Source organism: Nelusetta ayraudi, unplaced genomic scaffold (assembly GCF_046127955.1).
Source record: "Nelusetta ayraudi isolate G7.1 ecotype Tasmania unplaced genomic scaffold, CSIRO-AGI_Nayr_v1 ptg000089l, whole genome shotgun sequence".
Taxonomy (NCBI): Eukaryota; Metazoa; Chordata; class Actinopteri; order Tetraodontiformes; family Monacanthidae; genus Nelusetta; species Nelusetta ayraudi.
The window spans coordinates 2,116,974-2,136,281 of record NW_027466139.1 but is presented as its reverse complement, the minus strand read 5'-3'; the positions used below and the strand labels follow the sequence as shown (position 1 = coordinate 2,136,281).

Below are 19,308 nucleotides of genomic sequence, written 5' to 3'. Positions count from 1 at the left end.
CTTGGAAGCCAAGTCGTCGAAGAAGCCGAGCTGTAGTCGGAGGTCTGCTTCCTCAGAGACGATCTTCGAGGGATCGGTATTCGCTCCCGTCCATCATCAAAGCGGCCCCACCGACCGCAGAGCGACGAGCCGACGAGCGCGACGCCGAGTACCAGATCCCGAAGCAGAGCAAGAGCGAACCGGTACTTCTTCCACCGCCGCCCTCCGTCTGGATGGAGATACCGACGTGGAGCGGGAGTGCGAAATAAAGTGGAAAGCTGCGCAAAGTCGGCGGGAGAGATTCGGCGAAACAAAAGGAGAAGAGCGGGAGGTGGTGGAGGAGGAGGTGAAGAAGAAGAAGGAGGAGGAGGAGGAGGAGGAGAAAGGTGAGCCTGAATCGAACACAGCCAGAAAAACTTCCAACCTGCGCTCCGACTGTTGGGCTCCGTCTATGTGCTGCGACGACAGCGTTTGAGGTAGAAATGTTTCGTGGTTGACGGCGCGACGAGACGTAAATTGCGTGTGTGTGGTTTTTGACTCGGTGTGTTAAAAAATAGTTATGACGCTTCAGAGGCTGTTGGTGTATATTTTAGGGACCTGGGTATGAGATTAATCATCAAAAAAATTCTGCGTTCGGCGAAGAGATTTGTTTTGTGAGAGGACGTCAGGAGGTAGACGGAGCCATCCGACTTGCTGTCGTGGAAAAAAGTTCATTTCGTCGCTTCTGCGGCGCAAAGTGATTTATTTCACGGTTATAAACTCGATTTAGCACACATACGTCTGAACCGTCACACTTAAAAGCGACTTCAGTCACATTTTCTCTTGTTTTTGCTGGAACACTTTGAATATTTTTAGCCATTGTTGATCGCTCGTTAGCCGCGTTAGCTAACCTAAGTTCCCACCGCTTGTCGCTAAACTTTGAAAACAACGTGAGGTTTATGTCGAAGTCTCAAAAACACAAGAAACAAATCCTTTTTGAATGTGAGACGTTTGCGTCCATTTCGATTGTTTTGTGAAACTTTAGGTAATCGAGGTAAACACTAATCGCAATCGCTCCCCCCTTTCAAACTTTGAGACTTGTCGACGTCAGAAAATAATTTATTTTCCTTTGAACGAATCTGAAATATAAATGTGTCTGTTTTTTAAACATAGTTGTGTGCTTCCCGTCGAAACTTGTTTGTTTGCTAATGCAGTTAGCCTCGTCGGCTAACTGCCTCTGATTTAACAGTCAAAGGGGGGGGGGGGGGAATCTGTGTTTCCTATCCGTTTTCACATTTGAATCCTGGTTTCAGTCAAGTGTATCGTGGTTGTTGTTGTCGTCGTCTCAGTTTTTGTGGTTGTTGTCGTCGTCGTCGTATAAACGAGATCCTTTAATATTTGTGTCGGGAGTCCAAATCGGGGACACCTTGGCAGCAGCAAAACAACAACAGAGGTGTTGGAGGTCTGCTTGCCCTCCTGTGTTCAATAGCCTTCACTTAGTTTGAGCGTTAACAGAAGTTAACAAAACACAGATTCATTCATAATCAATAATGATTGGACAGTTTCAGGAGTATTTATTTTGAAAAAACCAAGTGAACATCACTTGACGGTAAACTACCTATATCACTCCATAGCAACAAGAGTTTCTCATTTGTGGGGTGTGGAAAGCAAACCTTCTTTTCCACCTGTTTGTAAATGTACACATGTACATAGATTTTTCGTTTTGTCTTCTTTCGGGAAAAAAAAGAAATAAACCCTCCGTTTTAAATAAACCATTTATTTTTGTAACACGTTCCCGCTCTGTGATCAGCAGGATCACAGCCTCGACTAACCAGTCCAGTGTAGTGAACCGTCGTGGCCAGTTTAGTTTAGTGTAGTTACCCGTCGCTGTCTTGTCAGTGTGAAAGTCAGTATAAACACACCAGTGGATGAAAGTTTGGTGGACTCGGCGCCAATAGCGTCGCCCTCTGAAGGCTGCGTGTTGACGATCTGGTGGCCCAGATTTTTCCCACAGTCCTTCAGGGTGGTGGAACGTTCCTTGAGTCAAACAGCCAAGATTCTTTATGTCTATGGCTGAAGGCACCAGTCTGATACAATCTGTGTGTGTGTGTGTGTGTGTGTGTGTGTGTGTGTGTGTGTGTGTGTGTGTGTGTGTGTGTGTGTGTGTGTGTGTGTGTGTGCGTGCTGACAGATGCAGGCAGCTGATTGGTCCGGTTCAGAGGAGAAGAAGAAGAAGTTGTATGTTCGTGTGTGTGTGTGTCAGTAGTGTGTTTGGTGCTCACAAACATAACAGGGCTAAACCTGTAGTCGGTGAGAGAGGAGGGGGAGGGGCTTCGAGCAATGAAAGTTTGTGTGTGTGTATGTGTGTGTGTGAGACAGCTGTACATTCCACAGGCGACTGTGTGACTGAAATAACAGTCGGAATGAAAGTCGACCTCCAAACGTCACACCGCCTCGATGATGATGTCATCACCGTGCGTCCACGCTTCCGCGTGAAGGTGCTAGCTTAGCTTAGTTTAGCTAGCCAGCAGCACGCTAACTCCAATCTGCACCAGCCAATCAGCAGAGCTGCGAGGTCCAGCTCCTCCACCTCAGGTGTTTGGCCTCTGCAGCTTCCAGAAGTCGATGGCGTTCTCAGACCTTCTTCAGTCACATGACTTCTTTCTTCTATTCCTTCTTTGATTTCCTCCATCTGGTTCTGCTTCTCTCCATCCTGCCGCCTCTTTCATTCTTTATTAGAACCAGGAGGAACCTTCACGTGTTTGACAGACGTGTCCGTCCTCACCTTCTATCCTTTCCTTTTCTTTTCTTCTCTTCTCTTCTCTTCTCCTGCTCCTGCCTCCATCTCTTCTCTTCTTCCTCCCTCCTGGGAAGGACCTCCCCCTCCCCCATGCCTCCAGACTGGGAGGCGGAGGATCAGATTACTGTCGGAGGCTCTCTGGCGAGGTGGCAGTGGAGGAGGAGGAGGAGGAGGTAAGGAAGGGGATCAGATTTCACGTTTCCAGCGGCTCTCCTCCGTCTGCCTCCCTCCCTCCCTCCCTCCTCCACCTTTTTCTCCCCCCTGGCAGCCTGGAGACGGAGTGGCTGAGCAGGGAAGGAAAACATGCAGCCCTCCCTCCCCCTCTCTCCTCTCCTCCCCTCCCCCACCTCCTCCCTCCCTCCATACGTCCAACCTCCTCGCTGCAGATAAATAAAGGCAGTAAAAGGGAGGAGAGCAACACAGAGGGACGATTCTTCACCTCCTCCACCCTGCACATGTTCTCCACCCAGCAGTTTTTCCCTCCTGAATTTGACCTTGAGGGAGACCAGGACCAGGACCTGGTGGGACAGGTCCAGCTTCATGTGTCTGTCTGAGAGTGGACACCCAGCGGCTGTAGTTTGGTAGTTTGCCTTATTAGCTGAAAATCTGATGGAAACCTTTTCTGCTCACCGCACTGGGAGTTCAAAGGTCGCTGATCAACGACTGATCAGAATTGAATTGACTCTTCCATACTTTTCCCTCTCCTGTCGTCTCTCTGGGGCTCAAACACTCAGTTCGACAATTCAGTCCCCTCTGTGATGTCACAGAGGGCTTCACTGAGGAAAGCTGTCAGCAGAGGGCTAAATGCGCTGCTGCTGCTGCTTCTGCTGTCATCCCGTCGATACGAGAACTTCACGTCCTCTCTGCAAGGTTGCGGTCTTGACCTTGTCCTCGCCGCTGAAGGTCGTCGGCCTGCCGTTGAGGCTCCGCTCGTCCTGTGACTGTACAGATCGATCCATGCTGTAAATAATTCAACTGGGCGGCTGCTTGGTGTCCTTCCACTGCTGCGCCACAGCTGCACCACAGCACAGCACAACACAACACAACACAACAGACACACACACTCAGCAGTGTTGTGTCACACACACTGTGTTGGGAGTGAGTGAGTGGTCATGTGACGCTGTGGTGGGTGGGGCTACGTTCCTAGAGAGTTGAGGAACGTGTGTGTGTGTGTGTGTGTGTGTGTGTGTGTGTGTGTGTGTGTGTGTGTGTGTGTGTGTGTGTGTGTGTTACCAAATTTGGTTGACTGGATGCTTCACCATATAGAAGTAGTTCCTCCTGGTTCCTCCAGGTTCCTCTAGGCTCCACCTGGTTCCTCTTAGTTCTTCATGATTCCTCATTCCTCAGCGGGATTAGTTTTATTCCAGTAATCCTCCATCCTGATTGTTGCACTGATCTGTTTGATCTCAATCATGACCTCTGACCCCCCCCGACCCTCTCATAGGTGTGTGTGCGTGCTTCCTCCCTCCCTCCTGACATCAGGTGACTGCTTTCACAGCTGTTCGTCAACCCTGCTCGGACTGTCGCTGTTGCAGTCGGTCACTTCTGGCTCAAACAGGAAGTGGTTTTGATCGGTTTGGAGCAGGAACGGGTGGGGTAGGGGCCTGGTGGTTTGTGTGAGAGGAACACGCAGTCATGCAGTGATTAGGTTGCCTCCAAACAGCTGCTGGCTGTGTTGCAGTGCGCACACACACACACACTGTCAGAGGACTCTGGGAAATGTCGCTGGCTGTCCTCTGACAGCAGACCTGCTGCTCGTCTGTCTGATGGAAAGCGCCAGTAAAGTGTGTGTGTGTGTGTGTGTGTGTGTGTGTGTGTGTGTGTGTGTGTGTGTGTGTGTGTGTGTGTGTGTGTGTGTGTGTGTGTGTGTGTCCTCACGTGTCCATAACCTCTGTTTGTCTGTCCGACAGGTCAATCGGCTGCACCTGGATCTGCCTACGTTTCCCATGGAGCCGTGTGAGGACACACACACTGTTGTACCATGTAACCCACAGTCAGGTACACACACACACGCGCAGACTCACACATACACACACTCACTCACAGACTCACAACATAAACAAAGATTATTTTATGAAGATTGCTGGTTACTGTGAAATGAGTTGCACAGCTCTGGTCTTTAAGGAGATTAATCTTTGACCCTGAGAGGGGAGGGGGCTGCTGAGGGTACAGCAGAGGCAGCCAATCAAGAGGCTTCCTGCCTCTTTTAATTGCAGGCCGTTGTGATTGGGTAATTTTAGCTGTTGCCTAGTTTGATTGTGTGTGTGTGTGTGTGTGTGTGTGTGTGTGTGTGTGTGTGTGTGTGTGTGTGTTCACTGCTGCACTGCCTGATTGGACGGCTCTACAGACCGCTTGAGGGTGTGATGCATTCTGGGAAATGTAAAATGGCCTCGGCGTCGCCGAACAGTCAAACTCATCTGTTACTGATTCTAATGTTGTTGAGTTTGGTATATTTTGGCTTTTTCCTGCGACTTAACACACACACACACACACACACACACACACACTGTGAGCTGCTGAGTGCAACCACATTGCAGTAGGACCACATACACACACACACACACGCACACTGGGTGCGAGAACTCTGATTTGCTTTACACTGGGATGAAACCAGTGCAGCCACCTTGGCTGAGTTCTAAATGATTGACAGCTGCTGGTTCAACTGGGCCGCCTGCGTTGCACGGTCACACTGCTGGTTTTGTGTGTATGTATGCGTACGTGTACATGCGTGCGTGTGTGTTGCCTTGACGATGATGTTCAGTCGTCGTGCAGCTTTATAACTTCACGTGCTGGATGTTGTCAGTTCAGATCAGATCAGAGTCTTCACACACAACAGGAAGTTGGCCAGGTGTCAACCCACCTACACACACTCCCAAACACAAACAACAAACACAAGTCTGTTGTGTTTCTAAAGCACCACATGAGGAAACCCACCAGCTGCAGAACTCTTAGGATGCTGCATTAGAGCCCTTAATATTAGTCTCAATATGATGATAGTAAAGTCGTAGTAGTACAAAAGCTGAGGGTCCAGGAGTGAGAGGAGGTAAGGGAGTGGGCGTGGCCTGCTCCTTGTGCTGCTGTGGTCCAGGGTGGGCGTGGCCTACTCAGGCAGGGCCTTCTACAGCATCTTGGTTTTTCTTATGCTAATGTTTGGGGCTGCCAGGCCGAGGAGCAGAGCAGCGGAGCAAAACAATGAGGCTGGAGCCAGAGAGTCTGGAGGCAGAGGAGGTGGAGGAGGAGGAGGAGGAGGTGGTCTGCTGCTGCTGCTGCTGCTGCTGCCAGACTCTCGGGGCCCCTTGGGGCTGCTGACCTGGAGGAGTCCTGGGGTTAGTCTGGAGATCTGATCCGTGTTTCTAAACCAGGGGTGGGCAAAACTCTTTGACTAGTGAGCTCACAATGGCTTCTTAAATGTGACAGAGGGGGAGGAGCAGCAGCAAATGGATGGAGCGTTTGGGTGACCCACCTCATAGGAGGAAAAAATATATCATGGGATATGTAGAAAACATGTTGCTTTAATGTCAACTGGAAATGAACCAAAGCAAAGTTACAACAAAATCAGTGTCTTTGAAGCCCCATGGGAAAAATGGATGGAATCCAGCTGTTCTTGACTTACTGACTATTAATATCATTTCTTCAAGTTCGGTGGGCCGGATTAGGAAGCAAAACGGGCTGCATAAGGCCCCAGGCCGTAGTTTGCCCACACTGCTTTAAATGGACGGTCCAGGTTCCATCATGGTTGTGAAGCTCCGCCTCTGTAAACTAGTGGCTGTCATGTTCCATGTGTTTTTGCTGTAGTTTAGATAATGTGAATGAATTTCATGCATATTTGAAGGCTTCCTCCAGTAATGAGCGTATCAGGAGACGGCCTCAGGGCTCCTCCCACTTCACAGCAGCAGGAAGTGAGGCGCATTAAGGCTTCATTATCAATGTCTGGCACCGTCGCTGCAGCAGCCATCCAGGGGGTCGCACACACACACACACACACACACAGCTCATGTTACCAGCTGTTCCTGAAGAATGCTTGTGTGAAAACTCATATGGTTGGCGATGATATGAAGGACTGAAAACTGCTGCTGACTGAGTTGTGTGTGTGTTGTTGAGTCGTCGCTTGTTATTTTCAAAAGGAAGTGGATGTGTCGTGTTGTGGGGGATGAAGGCTGGGGGGAGGGGGTGGGGGTAGTGTGTGTGTGTGTGTGTGTGTGTGTGTGTGTGTGTGTGTGTGTGTGTGTGTGTGTGTGTGTGTGTTCGGGGGGGGGGGTGCGGGCAACTTCCTGCCCAGGAGCTTCATATCAGATGGTCCTCGTCCTACCTGATCCTGCCATGACTTGTCGTGTGTGTGTGTGTGTGTGTGTGTGTGTGTGTGTGTGTGTGTGTGTGTGTGTGTGTGTGTGTGTGTGTGTGTGTGTGTGTGTGTGTGTGTGTGCGTGCGTGCGTGCGTGTGTGTGTGTGAGAAAGAGGGAGAGAGAGTTCGGCCTCCTCGGTGTGAAAAGTGGGTCACAGGTCGGACCCTCTTTGTCCCCCCAGAAAAATGAAAAGTGACAAGACACTGAGCCACACACACGCTAATTGGTTGTGGGCCGGCGGGTCAGCGGCTGATGTCCTGGGAGTGGAGGGGTAGGGAAGGCTAGGCCTGTGATGGCAGTGGGCGGGGCCTGTGAGGTGGAGTGGGCGGAGCTAACCCAGCTGGTCCTCTGGTGTCTCTGCAGGGTTTTGGAACCGGAGATCTGGTGAGAACGACGACAGGCTGCTGCTGCTGTGACCGTTGCCCCTCCCACCTTCAACTCCCCACCACCGGAGTCAGCTGACCATCCTCCACCCCACCCACCTGCTGACCCAGGACCTCAGTCATAGAGCCCCCCTCCTGAACCCAGACCTGGTCCTGGTCCAGAGACGCCCCAGTGCTGCTGCAGGATGGCGGCTCTACCGCCGTGTCTGCTCGTGGTGGCCGCCGCCCTGCTGCTGACCCTCCGAGCCCACGGTAGGTGACACACCCCCTGCTGGACAGGTCGTGTATTGCACAGTTATTATCAGTTCGCAGACTCAGGGTGTTATAGTTCCGAGCTTCCTAGGAGCCAATATGGCAGCCTTCAATGGTGTTGCACAACTCATAGGTGTCAAACTCTGGCTTGCGGGCCAAATTTGGCCTGCAGTGTCATTATATTTAGCCCATGAGGCCAATACAAAATCACTACTAGAGCTGCTGGCCCGCACATGAACCGATAATACTACAAATCCCAGAATGCTACGGCAGCATTTTGACGCGTCAATTAGGACAGGACGTTCATTGAGGAATATTATTATTATTTCATTGGTTTATTGTTATTTTATTTTTACATTTATTATCAGCCAATGGAAAAAGCTTCCTGTTGAAATTTTTTTTCTTTAATTTGAAATTTTATTTTTGCATAAGCAGCACACGGTGACGTTACACTGGGACGCTCTTTCCTGTCCCATTTTCTGGCCTTTATTTATTTTTGGAAAAATTACAAATACATTACTTCAAAATCTAAAAATGTAAAGATTTATTATGAACCTCGTTTCTGGTCACAATCATCCTGTCGGCTGGTTTTTTTTTTTAACAAGTTTTTCTTTTTGTGTTGCCGTCTAAAGTGGGTAAAAATGTAATTTGGTGCCGTATGGGTTTTTAGCTGCAGTACCTCAAGTGACCACTGGGGGAAAACAATTTGCCAGTCCGATATCCAGTTCTTATAACACTACACCCATGGTTAGTTCCCACACAGGAAGTCTTCAACACACACACACACTTTAGCAGTGATGGTCTGGTCTGATTCTCCTCAGGCTCCGCCCACTTTGAGGAGTGTGTGTGTGTGTGTGTGTGTGTGTGTGTGTGTGTGTGTGTGTGTGTGTGTGTGTGTGTGTGTGTGTGTGTGTGTGTGTGTGTGTGTGTGTGTGTGTGTGTGTTCACTCGCAGCTCAGTGTCTGGCTCACCCTCCTGCAGGAAGCTGTTGAGCCGATTGTTGCCGCTCTCCCTTCCTTTCTACACACCAACCACTTCCTGTATGTCTCTGTATGAGCTGTCGGTGGCGCTACACTCCCCCAAACAAGCCATTGTTCTCCGGAAATATCCATCAGTCCCCCACCTCCCCCCAAGGAGGCGCTCTTCCTGTCCGCAACACTTTCACTGCTTTTTCACCGTGGAGGCTGCGCTGTCCCTTTAAGAGCACATGGAGGGAGGGAGGGCGGGCGTCTGATTACCCAGAGTGCTCTCTGCCAGACCTCAGTCTCCACTCTGACTGCAGCGAAATTAACCACACATGTGGAGGGAGTGCGCGCGCGTGCACACACACACACACACACACACACACACACACACACACACACACACACACACACACACACACACACACACACACACACACAGGCAGGCCTGCTGATGATGACGGGAAGATTTTATTTTCCACCTCCTGAATTTTTCTGCTTCTGCTCTTTGTTCCGTCGAGGAACCCAGTCATAGCTGCTTCCCCCGGCTCCGTCTAACTCCTGGATTGGAGGAGTCCCACTCAAACACACAGTGGAGCCCAAATTTAAAAAGTCCCGGGCCAACATTGGTATTTATTGGAAAAAATAAATCTTCCACCAGATAGAACAGTGAACCTTTTTACATGGACCTCAAATGAGTTTTTATGTTCTTAATGAGTACTATACAATGAATAACTTAATATTGCAATTAAAGAAAATTATCTAAATAAAATAGAAATAAAAATCTTGTGGCTCTTTTTTTATTCGCAGCCTTCTGATTTAAATTTCAACAGTAAACATTTTCCGGTACAGCTCTAGTACTGATTTAGTATTGACCTCTCGGGCCGACTGTATTTATGCTGCTGGCCCAATTTGGTCCATAGGCCAGAGTTTGACCACCTACGTCCTGGAGCCTTATGTCCAACACTGTATCTGGCACACCTCCTCCTCTGCAGGAGTTGATCACGTGACCACACAGATCACATGTATCGACGAGGAGGAGGAGATAGTTTGACTCTAGCGCCCCCTCCTCGTGTGGAAGCAGGAGTACAGCTGATTGATTATTGATTAATATTACTGTCTGACCGTGGTTCTGTCTGGCTGTTCGTCCTGTCCGTCCAGCTGCAGGTCAGAACCCGGACCACGTCCTGCAGGGCACCGGGGTGAAACCTGAGGCCCGCCGCCCTGGCGAGGACTCGACGGTGGCGCCCGAGGACGCCGCCCGCTTCCTCAGTTGCTACTGCTCGGGTCACTGCCCTGAGGACGCCACCAATAGCACCTGCCAGTGAGTCCAGCAGCCAATCAGCCGCCGGGAGCACACGGCCACAAACAGAAAGTGACCCTCCTCAATCCCCCTCACCCCCACTCTAACCCCACCCCCCTCCAGGACCAACGGCCAGTGCTTCGCCATCATCGAGGAGGACGAGCACGGCGAGGCCGTCCTCATGTCAGGTTGCATGAAGTACGAAGGGTCTCACTTCCAGTGCAAGGTAGAGACAAACACACACACACACACAACATATATACATCATATTATGTACATATACATGACAATATATATATATATATATATATGTGATACATATATGTGTCTATATATGTATATATACATACAGTATATACACACACACACACACACGCACACTCAGAGCTAACGGAGGGCTCTGATTGGCTGTCTGGTGCACAGGACTCCCCCAACGCTCAGACCAGACGGACCATTGAGTGCTGCAACACCGACTTCTGCAACAGAGACCTGCAGCCCACACTGCCCCCGCTGGCCCCCACCGGTACTGCACTGAGTCTGACCGTGTCTGTCTGTCTGACCCACCCAACAGGCTGCATACCTCATCTAATGGTGTGTGTGTGTGTGTGTGTGTGTGTGTGTGTGTGTGTGTGTGTGTGTGTGTGTGTGTGTGTGTGTGTGTGTGTGTGTGTGTGTGTGTGTGTGTCTCTACAGGGGAGAGCTCCCACCTGCTGGCCTTCATCATCTCGATGACGGTCTGCTGCTGCACGCTGGTGTGCGTGACGGTCGTCTGTTACTACAGGTACCTGGAGCTGCAACAACACCTGGACTCATGGTGGCCTCAGCAAACCCCCATTCATCTGTCTGTCCCTCTGTCTTTCCCTCTGTCTGTCTGTCCCTCTCCCTCTGTCTGTCCGTCCCTCCGTCCCTCCCTCCCTCCCCCTCCCCCTGTCTGTCTGTCTGACTGACTGACTGTCCTTCTGTCTGTCTGTCAGGTACAAGTGGCAGAGTGAACGTCGGCGCTACCACAAGAACCTGGACCAGGAAGTGTTCATCCCTGTCGGAGAGTCGCTCAAAGACCTCATCCACCAATCGCAGAGCTCTGGCAGCGGCTCGGGGCTCCCTCTGCTGGTAGGACCTCATCGGCTCCGTCCATCCTTCCTTCCTTCCTTCCTTCCTTCCCCTCCTCGTGTGTTTCTCCGGGGGATTTATGGACGTGGTCCGCGACGATTGACGTTCTCGTGACGGTGATCGGTGTTCTCCTCAGGTCCAGCGGACCATCGCCAAGCAGATCCAGATGGTGCGTCAGATCGGGAAGGGGCGCTACGGCGAGGTGTGGCTGGGCCGCTGGCGTGGCGAGAAGGTGGCCGTCAAGGTGTTCTTCACCCGCGAGGAGGCCAGCTGGTTCCGAGAGACGGAGATCTACCAGACTGTGCTGATGAGACACGACAACATCCTGGGTGCGTCCGCACGCTTCCTCCTGACATAGAGGTGGTGGTGGTGGTGGGGAAGCATCTGAATACAAATACTTTGTGTACTCAAGTAGATTTTTTTTTTTTTGAGGTGCCAATCAGGATTTTTTTTTTTTTTTTTTTTTTTTTTTTTTTTTTTAGCAAAATGTGTTTGGGGTCCATGTAAAAAGGTTCACTGTTCTACCTGGAGGAAGATTTCCTTCAATAAATATCCACGTTGGCCCAGAAGTTCAGACCATGAATCTAAACCACCGCCACCTCCTACTCCTTTTTTTACAGGCTTCATCGCGGCCGATATCAAGGGCACGGGCGCCTTCACGCAGCTCTTCCTCATCACCGACTACCACGAGAGCGGCTCGCTGTGCGACTTCCTCAAGCTGAGCACGCTGGACACGGCGGCGCTGCTGCGGCTGGCCTACTCGGCGGCGTGCGGCCTGTGCCACCTGCACACAGAGATCTATGGCACGCAGGGCAAGCCGGCCATCGCCCACCGCGACCTCAAGAGCAAGAACATCCTGATCAAGAAGAACGGCACCTGCTGCATCGCCGACCTGGGCCTGGCCGTCAAGTTCAACAGGTGAAGCGCTGACGTCGTGTGTGTGTGTGTGTGTGTGTGTGTGTGTGTGTGTGTGTGTGTGTGTGTGTGTGTGTGTGTGTGTGTGTGTGTGTGTGTGTGTGTGTGTGTGTGTACACTATAATGTGACCATGTATAGATGCACACATTATTAATTCTGCTTCCTGACCCGTTGTCATGACTGAACGTGATGGGTCTAACCACCAACCCTCTCCCCCCGCCGGGTTCTGATTGTGTTGCTGTAGCGACACCAACGAGGTGGACGTCCCCCTCAGCACCAGGGTGGGCACGCGGCGCTACATGGCTCCAGAGGTTCTGGACGAGTCGCTCAACAAGAACCACTTCCAGGCCTACATCATGGCCGACATCTACAGCTACGGCCTCGTCATCTGGGAGATGGCCCGTCGCTGTGTGACTGGAGGTACACACACACACACACACACACACACACACATACACACACACACCAGGTTTGGTCCTTGGATTCACACTCCTGGCTTTGGCTTCTGGGTTTGAAGCTGCACTGTGATTGGTTGCTGTTGATCTGGTGTGGAAACTAAAAGCGCAAGTTTTTTATTTTAATATATGGCTCCCCCTTCTGGAGGCAAGTGGTCACTGCACAGTCAATGATGTGTCTGATGAAACGTAACATGACACTGTGTGTGTGTGTGTGTGTGTGGTGTGTGTGTGTGTGTGTGTGTGTGTGTGTGTGTGTGTGTGTGTGTGTGTGTGTGTGTGTGTGTGTGTGTGTGTGTGTGTGTCAGGCATGGTGGAGGACTACCAGCTGCCCTACTACGAGATGGTCCCGTCAGAGCCGTCCTATGAAGACATGCTGGAGGTGGTCTGTGTGAAGGGGCTGCGGCCCACCGTGTCCAACCGCTGGAACAGTGACGAGGTGAAGGATCTACACACACACACGCATCTCCAACCCTTAACCCCCCACACTCCAGCCATGGCTCACTGTGTTTCTGTGTGTGTGTGCCCTCAGTGCCTGCGGGCCATGCTGAAGCTGATGTCAGAGTGCTGGTCTCACAACCCGGCTTCCCGCCTCACAATCCTGAGGGTGAAGAAGACGCTGGCCAAGATGGTGGAGTCCCAGGACATCAAGATCTGAGCTCCTCCCTCCCCCTGCACCTCCTCCTCCTCCTCCTCCTCCTCCTCCTCCTGCTCCTCATCCCTCCACTGCTGGATTCGCACCAAGACCCCGGGCCCCTCCCCCTCATTGAGGAGGAGGTGTGAGGTGGACGGGAGGACCCTCCTCCTCACAGGGGAAGGAGTGGAGGAGGAAGAGGAGGACTAGGAGAAAATCCTCCTCCCTCCTCTATACCCTTTGCCACCTCCTCCCCCTGTAGGTAGGAGGAGGAAGAGGAGGAGGAGGAGGAGGAGGAGGAGGAGGGTCTTCCCTCCTCCTCCTTCCCTAACCTGGGAAGACCCTCCTCCTCCTCCTCCGCCTCCACCACCACCTCCACGTCCTCTACCTCCTTTGGAGGAGGAGGTGGCAGGAGGAGGGCAGAAGGACCCTCCTCAGGGCTTCATGTTGCGTCTCCCCCAGACTGGGACAGACACACACACACACAGGCTCCTCCCCTTCCTGCTCCTCCTCCCCCTTCCCCACCACCTGCTCCCCTACTGGTGACACGCAGGAAGTGACGCTGCCACGTTTGACGCTTTCTGTGAAAGCCAAACATGATGATGATGATGATGATGATGATGATGATTTCTGACGACGACTTCCTGTGGTTGGTACAGGAAGGAGGAGGAGGAGGGGCGGTGGGGAGGCTTTTTTTCTCTTTTTTTTCATTGTTTTTTTTTTTTTTTCTCTTGAGGCCCCTCCCTCCGTCCCTCCCTCTACTCATGTCAAACCCTCCCGATGCCAACGTTGACTTGACAACTTCCTGTTCAGGACTGGCTGACTGATTGACCGACTGACTGACTGACTAACTTCCTGCCGTCTGAAATAAAACTGCAAGGTACGATGATGATGTTGATGTAAATAAAAATGTGTGGGTCACCTGACACCTCATGGGAAGAGAGACTCCCCCTCCCCATCCAGGCCTCCCCCGTCCTGTCTGTCTACTGTCCACCAGGGCTGCCCCTCCCCATTCTCCCCCTCGACGGGCCAATCAGAAATCGCCAGTGGACGGAGCCAATAAAGCCCGACGGCAGTAAAAAAATAAACTGCCTAACGAGCGAGTGTGCGTGTTGGGACTTGCGCTGCCACTTTTGATATGGGCTCCTCCCACTTCCAGCAGTCCAGAGCTGTCCAATCAGATTGTTTCTGACTTTTGTTTTTCACTTCTTTTTTTTTCCGTCTCTCTCTGTTTTTTTTGTCTATATGATGTTGAATTGAAGAAGCTATCAGAGTTTTATGGGGGGGGGGGGGGGGAGAGAAAAACCAGTCCAGAGAGCAGTTAGCTTAGCACAAAGAGCTGCAGCGGGAGGAAATGCTCAGCCTGCCGCTCACTCACCTGCTGGATCCACAGACATTATTTTATTTTTTATTTGAAATTTCCCCTCTATAGAAGGAGCATTGCGTTCACTGGATGAAAAAAAAACTCAGATCGGATGCATTTCAAATGCATGAATTTGTATCCATGAAGCGTCCCGTGTTGATTGAACTGCTCCTGCAGACAGAGAGCCACATCCAGCACGTCCGACTGGCTGGGCCTTCCGCCTGAACAGTCCCAGCCATTAGAGATGCCTGCGCAGTGTTGACATACTAATAATAACACCAGCCTCAGTTTTAAGAAATGCCAAGTATTTTCCAGTGTCTCAAACTGAGAATGTAGAACGGCAGATTAACTGCAGTAGCGCCATCATTGGCCACTGATTAGAAAGGATTTACTAACATTTCCTTTATTTTATCTCATAATTCTGAGGTCTTTTCTCATCATGATGACACAAGGTGCCTAAATTTGTTTTATCCAGTGAATGCAATGCGCTTCCGTACTCCTCCTCCAGCTCTTTGTGCTCAACTCGGCCGCTGCTGTGGGACGAACCGTCTTCTGTTCGTCCCGTCGCTATTTAAACGCAGTAACTTTTAGTGTTTTCTCTGTAATATGTGAGAAGTTTTAGCCTTCATAGGAATAATCTCTAATATGTCCAGTCTGTGAGTCTGTCTTGTATTGTACAGCATCCTGTCCCGGTGCCTTATGAGTTTACCAAGAAAATGAAAACTGTACTCTGTCCAATGTAACGATTTTTAAAGTAAATAACCTTATTTTAGTACACAAACCCCGCTTTTCCCTCGTGTGCCTTCGTTTGTGGTATTTATGGTTTGAATTAACCCATAAATGAGGTTCCTTTAAGTCAGGGGTCACCACGAGGTGGTCGACAGAAGTCGCCCGCAGGCCTGTTTGAAAATAGCACAACGTGTCTGGAATTCAATTTTATCCAACCTTATTAAGTCATCTGTGATCATTATTGAGAATCGGTATCTTCACATAGATTAGCATCATTAACAATATATAACCGAAAAAGTATATTTAAGTAGAGTGAAGCTAACTTGATGCCCTTCATGACCAATGAAACAGCCCGCAGGTTCAAAGAGGTTGGCGACCCCCTGCTTTCACCCAACACAGCACCACCTACTGGATAAATCCAGACTTCACTTCGAACCGCAGGAGGCATTGAAACCAACTGGTTAACATTCAGTTCTTGAGTTAAGAAAACAGGAGCAGATCTCCTCATGGTGTATTCCAGGCATTGGCAAACTACGGCCCGTTAATCTTTTTAATTGGCCCACTGAAATTGAAGAAATTACCTCAAGTCAGTAAGTCATAAAATGGCTGCATTTGTTCCGTGTTCTAAGAATCACTCCAAAAAATAGCTAAATATTGTAGGGCTTCAAAAACATTGATTTTTCTAGCAACTTCGCTTTGGCTCATTTTCAGTTAACATTAAAGCCACAGGCTTTCTACATATCCCATGATATATTTTCCCTCCTATGCGGTGGGTCACCAAAACATTCCATCTGCTGCTCCCCCTATGTCAGATTTTAGAACCCATGTTGGCCCCACCAGTCAGAAAGTTTGCCCACCAGTGTCCAGTTTTGGGTTTGTATCTACATAAACAAGTTTCCGTGATGAGCTGGTTAGTTGGAAGAAGAACCATAGCAGACAGTGGGGGGTTGTGTCAAATGTTACATTTATTGAACAGCCAGTCAGTCTACTTGTCCTCCGGCTTGTTGAAGCAGTAGGTCAGGCAGCACTTGCCGCAGTAGTGGCGGTCAAAGTGGCTTGCCATGAACACGCCGGCGCCGCACTCGTCAGCGGGACACTCGCGCCTCAGCCGGTGGATTTTGCCGTTCTCGTCGACCTGCGAGAGGAGAAGAGAAGGTTGCGGCTGCAGGTCAGCTGACCCGTAAAAAAAATAAACCCAACAGCGACTGGTCATGTGATTCTGTGGCCAGATTTCTACCTTGTAGTATTTGAGCACAGCCAGCTTAACCTTCTTCCTCTTGTGGCTGTTCTTCTTGGGGGTGGTGTAGGACTTCTTCTTCCTTTTCTTGGCACCACCACGCAGCCGCAGCACCAGGTGGAGCGTAGACTCCTGCAGCACATGGAGGAAGGAGACCACGTTCAGGAGACCAGCACGAGCCCATGGACTCCAGCAGCAACAGCAGAGTGAGGACAGCTCACCTTCTGGATGTTGTAGTCGGACAGTGTGCGTCCATCCTCCAGCTGCTTCCCAGCGAAGATCAGCCTCTGCTGGTCAGGAGGGATACCTGCAGGCAGTGACAGCATCTCATCAGCATCCAAACCAGTCAAAACCTTTGCTGCTGCTCACTGAACTACCCTCAGCAGCCCCGGCAGGACCAACGGTAGGAACATCTGCATACTGAATGTTACTCAGAATACAGAGACAATTCTTCAGGAGTGATGAGCCTCACAAACAGGCTTTTTTTAAAAGGCACCACCGCCACCACATGGTCACATTTGGGTAAGCAGTAAGTGGACGCAACAAAGTAAAAAGTTTCATCAACAATATTGCGTAATTATTTTAATTTTTTAAAAAAGGAAAAAAAAAAGATTTATTTGTTATAATGAATTAATATGAATGATCAATGTCTTGAAAGATACATTGGTGTCAAACGCACACAATAAGACGTCAGCCGGCAGAGCAACTACACAACAACCACAACTACATACTCACCCTCCTTGTCCTGAATTTTAGCCTTGACATTTTCGATGGTATCCGAAGGTTCAACCTGGAAACAAGACGGGACAAGACGGACGATGAGCCCGATGCGTTCTTCCGGCCCGAACCACGAATCAACTCGGCAGGTCGAAGAAACTTTAACAAACGGTTCGGGGTTCGGTTCTGGACATTACTAGTGATGTATAAATAAATTTGTAACGACATTCTGCAGGACCGCATTCACATGCACGTGTCAACGGCGCTTTTGGTGACTGGCTAGCAGTTAGCTTAGCCACTTAGTCATCGCAAGCAACGCGATGAGACGCGCACTTTACACCAGGAGTCCGACAAATCCAGCTCATTGTTACATGCTGAACGGGTTCATAAGTTTAAAATATCGGCCCAGTTAGACAAGAAACCGACTTGGATTCGTGCTAACTGCGGCCACGTTCCTCCATCACAGTCGGCTCGGCCCGGCCCGGCTCTGTTCACCTACCTCTAGGGTTATGGTCTTCCCCGTGAGGGTTTTGACAAAGATCTGCATCCTGGCGTTTGTCCCACCTTCACACAAGACACACGACAGAGTTAGAAGTGACACCGCAGCCGAAAACCCAGAGTTTAAAATTCGTTTATTTTGGGATAAAACGGTTAAAAACTCAGAGCGCGATCTTACCACAGGCTCACTCCTAATGGCGGAACATGAGAAGAGGGCTTTCGGAGGGAGACACGGGGTTTTCGGCCCGTGTTTGCAGGGGATTTGGGTGCCCGTACTGTTTGCCTGACCAAAAATAAAATTAAAAATCCGGCAGTCACGATGTGTTGCTTGCAATGGCCGTAGAAAACGACACAGTTCATTTTTTGGGTTCCTGGATTTTTCGTGAACACTTTATATTCAGATTCACTTTTAGACGCACCAGTTAAGTAGCAACAATCATGCACATTTTTTTTTCCATCAGTAACTTTTATGTTTTCTCTGTAATTTCTGACAAGTTTAGGAAGAATGTCAAACCAGTGTTCATCTTCCATTTGTGGTCGTACCTCTTTTCAATTCTGGTTTTGGTAAATTACATTTGTTGTCGTTATCAGCAGCAGACAGGGCCTCTTAAACAGACAGATATGAAAGTAAACTGATGACGATGCAATAGTGCAATAGCAGGACTGACGAGACTGACGCAGTCGGTGACTCAGCTCTTGAGCCGACAGTGACCGGGACAGTTTCCATCACAGACAGTGAGGACAGAGAGTTCACTCTATGCATCTGAGGTCAGAGATATTTCTGCAGGCCTCGATCATCTCCAAACTATCTCCTGCAGTCTGTCTAGTTCTGTTCAGTGGCGCCAGCTGGGGCTTCACAGCACCACCTAGTGGGTGGTGGCAGAGAAAACACCTCGTAAAAAAAATATGGTATAGCATAATGGAACGTGTGATGCAATAATTAATTGAAAACTGATGTAAAGAGAGATGTATAGTTCAGATCAAGTCAGTCTCATCTTCAGTCTGGACCCGTGGTAATAAAACAGTCCTTCCTCCCTGGGCACTGCAGCACTCTCCTGCTATTTATAGACTCTGCAATTCTATATGTTTTCTTCCTGCCTTACATTCACTCCAGCTTTAACTAAAGAATCTTCATTGGCGACGGTGTCGGTACCCCCCGCCATGTTAGAAAGTCCAAACTTCTGGCAAAATCCGTCTGAGTTTGAGACGTTGCATCCCAGGGAGGACAGAGACTTTCTTCTTTTTTTTTTTTAAATTGAAGGAACCTTTATCCCTATAGAGCACTTCTGATTCTCTGCTTTTGTAGTAGGAATGGTTCTAGTTCAACGAATCCTTCTGATTCGGTATTTTTGTGTGTACGATTTGTTTATTTAATTCATTTTTAGCAGGACAATAAAGCTGCTTCTAATCTGATGTTCTGTCACATCTCATGTTGGTTGTCCTCTCGTGTTGCTGCTTCTGCTACAGCAACGAGCTTAGCACCGTCCACAGTTACCTGAACTAGCTAGCTAACTAGCCTGTGTCGTGGTTAAGCACAAAAATAGCTTGGAGACTAAAATGTGATGAGTCAGCCCAGCAGTCAGAACATCGTAGGTTGTTTTTTTGTTTGTTTGTTTGATTTTTAAACCGGCGCTATGTCGTCAACTGC

The 19,308-nt window shown here is 49.7% G+C and overlaps 2 protein-coding genes across 3 annotated transcripts; one reads left to right on the top strand and one right to left on the bottom strand.

Annotated features, from left to right (window-relative positions):
- The first annotated feature begins 30 nt into the window (after positions 1-30).
- bmpr1aa (bone morphogenetic protein receptor, type IAa) lies at positions 31-14,402 on the top strand. Of its 2 annotated transcripts, none has more exons than XM_076046277.1 (13): positions 31-365; positions 4,669-4,756; positions 7,465-7,736; positions 9,860-10,022; positions 10,125-10,227; positions 10,425-10,524; positions 10,695-10,786; positions 10,980-11,111; positions 11,248-11,440; positions 11,732-12,029; positions 12,272-12,447; positions 12,791-12,921; positions 13,015-14,402. In XM_076046277.1, the coding sequence occupies exons 3-13, from the start codon at positions 7,670-7,672 to the stop codon at positions 13,138-13,140; spliced, it is 1,581 nt and encodes a 526-aa protein (XP_075902392.1). In that variant the 5' UTR covers positions 31-365; positions 4,669-4,756; positions 7,465-7,669; the 3' UTR covers positions 13,141-14,402. The 2 variants fall into 2 exon arrangements, with proteins under 2 accessions (XP_075902392.1, XP_075902393.1); XM_076046278.1 differs by lacking the exon at positions 31-365 and adding an exon at positions 382-455.
- A 1,753-nt stretch (positions 14,403-16,155) lies between these two features.
- Positions 16,156-17,921, bottom strand: rps27a (ribosomal protein S27a). The gene is made up of 6 exons (XM_076046280.1): positions 17,839-17,921; positions 17,662-17,726; positions 17,181-17,235; positions 16,667-16,752; positions 16,446-16,577; positions 16,156-16,343 (listed from the first exon to the last, which is right to left on the bottom strand). Exons 2-6 carry the CDS (start codon positions 17,707-17,709, stop codon positions 16,194-16,196), a joined length of 471 nt encoding a protein of 156 aa, XP_075902395.1. The 5' UTR covers positions 17,710-17,726; positions 17,839-17,921; the 3' UTR covers positions 16,156-16,193.
- Positions 17,922-19,308: the final 1,387 nt, after the last annotated feature.

Coding starts and splice junctions, on each gene's coding strand:
- bmpr1aa (XM_076046277.1), top strand. CDS start 7,670: ATGGCGGCTCTACCGCCGTGTCTGCTCGTGGTGGCCGCCGCCCTGCTG. Junction 7,737..9,859: donor GCTGACCCTCCGAGCCCACG/GTAGGTGACACA, acceptor CTGTCCGTCCAG/CTGCAGGTCAGAACCCGGAC. Junction 12,030..12,271: donor CTGGCCGTCAAGTTCAACAG/GTGAAGCGCTGA, acceptor GTGTTGCTGTAG/CGACACCAACGAGGTGGACG.
- rps27a (XM_076046280.1), bottom strand. CDS start 17,709: ATGCAGATCTTTGTCAAAACCCTCACGGGGAAGACCATAACCCTAGAG. Junction 17,236..17,661: donor GGAAGACCATAACCCTAGAG/GTAGGTGAACAG, acceptor TCTTGTTTCCAG/GTTGAACCTTCGGATACCAT. Junction 16,753..17,180: donor TAAAATTCAGGACAAGGAGG/GTGAGTATGTAG, acceptor CACTGCCTGCAG/GTATCCCTCCTGACCAGCAG.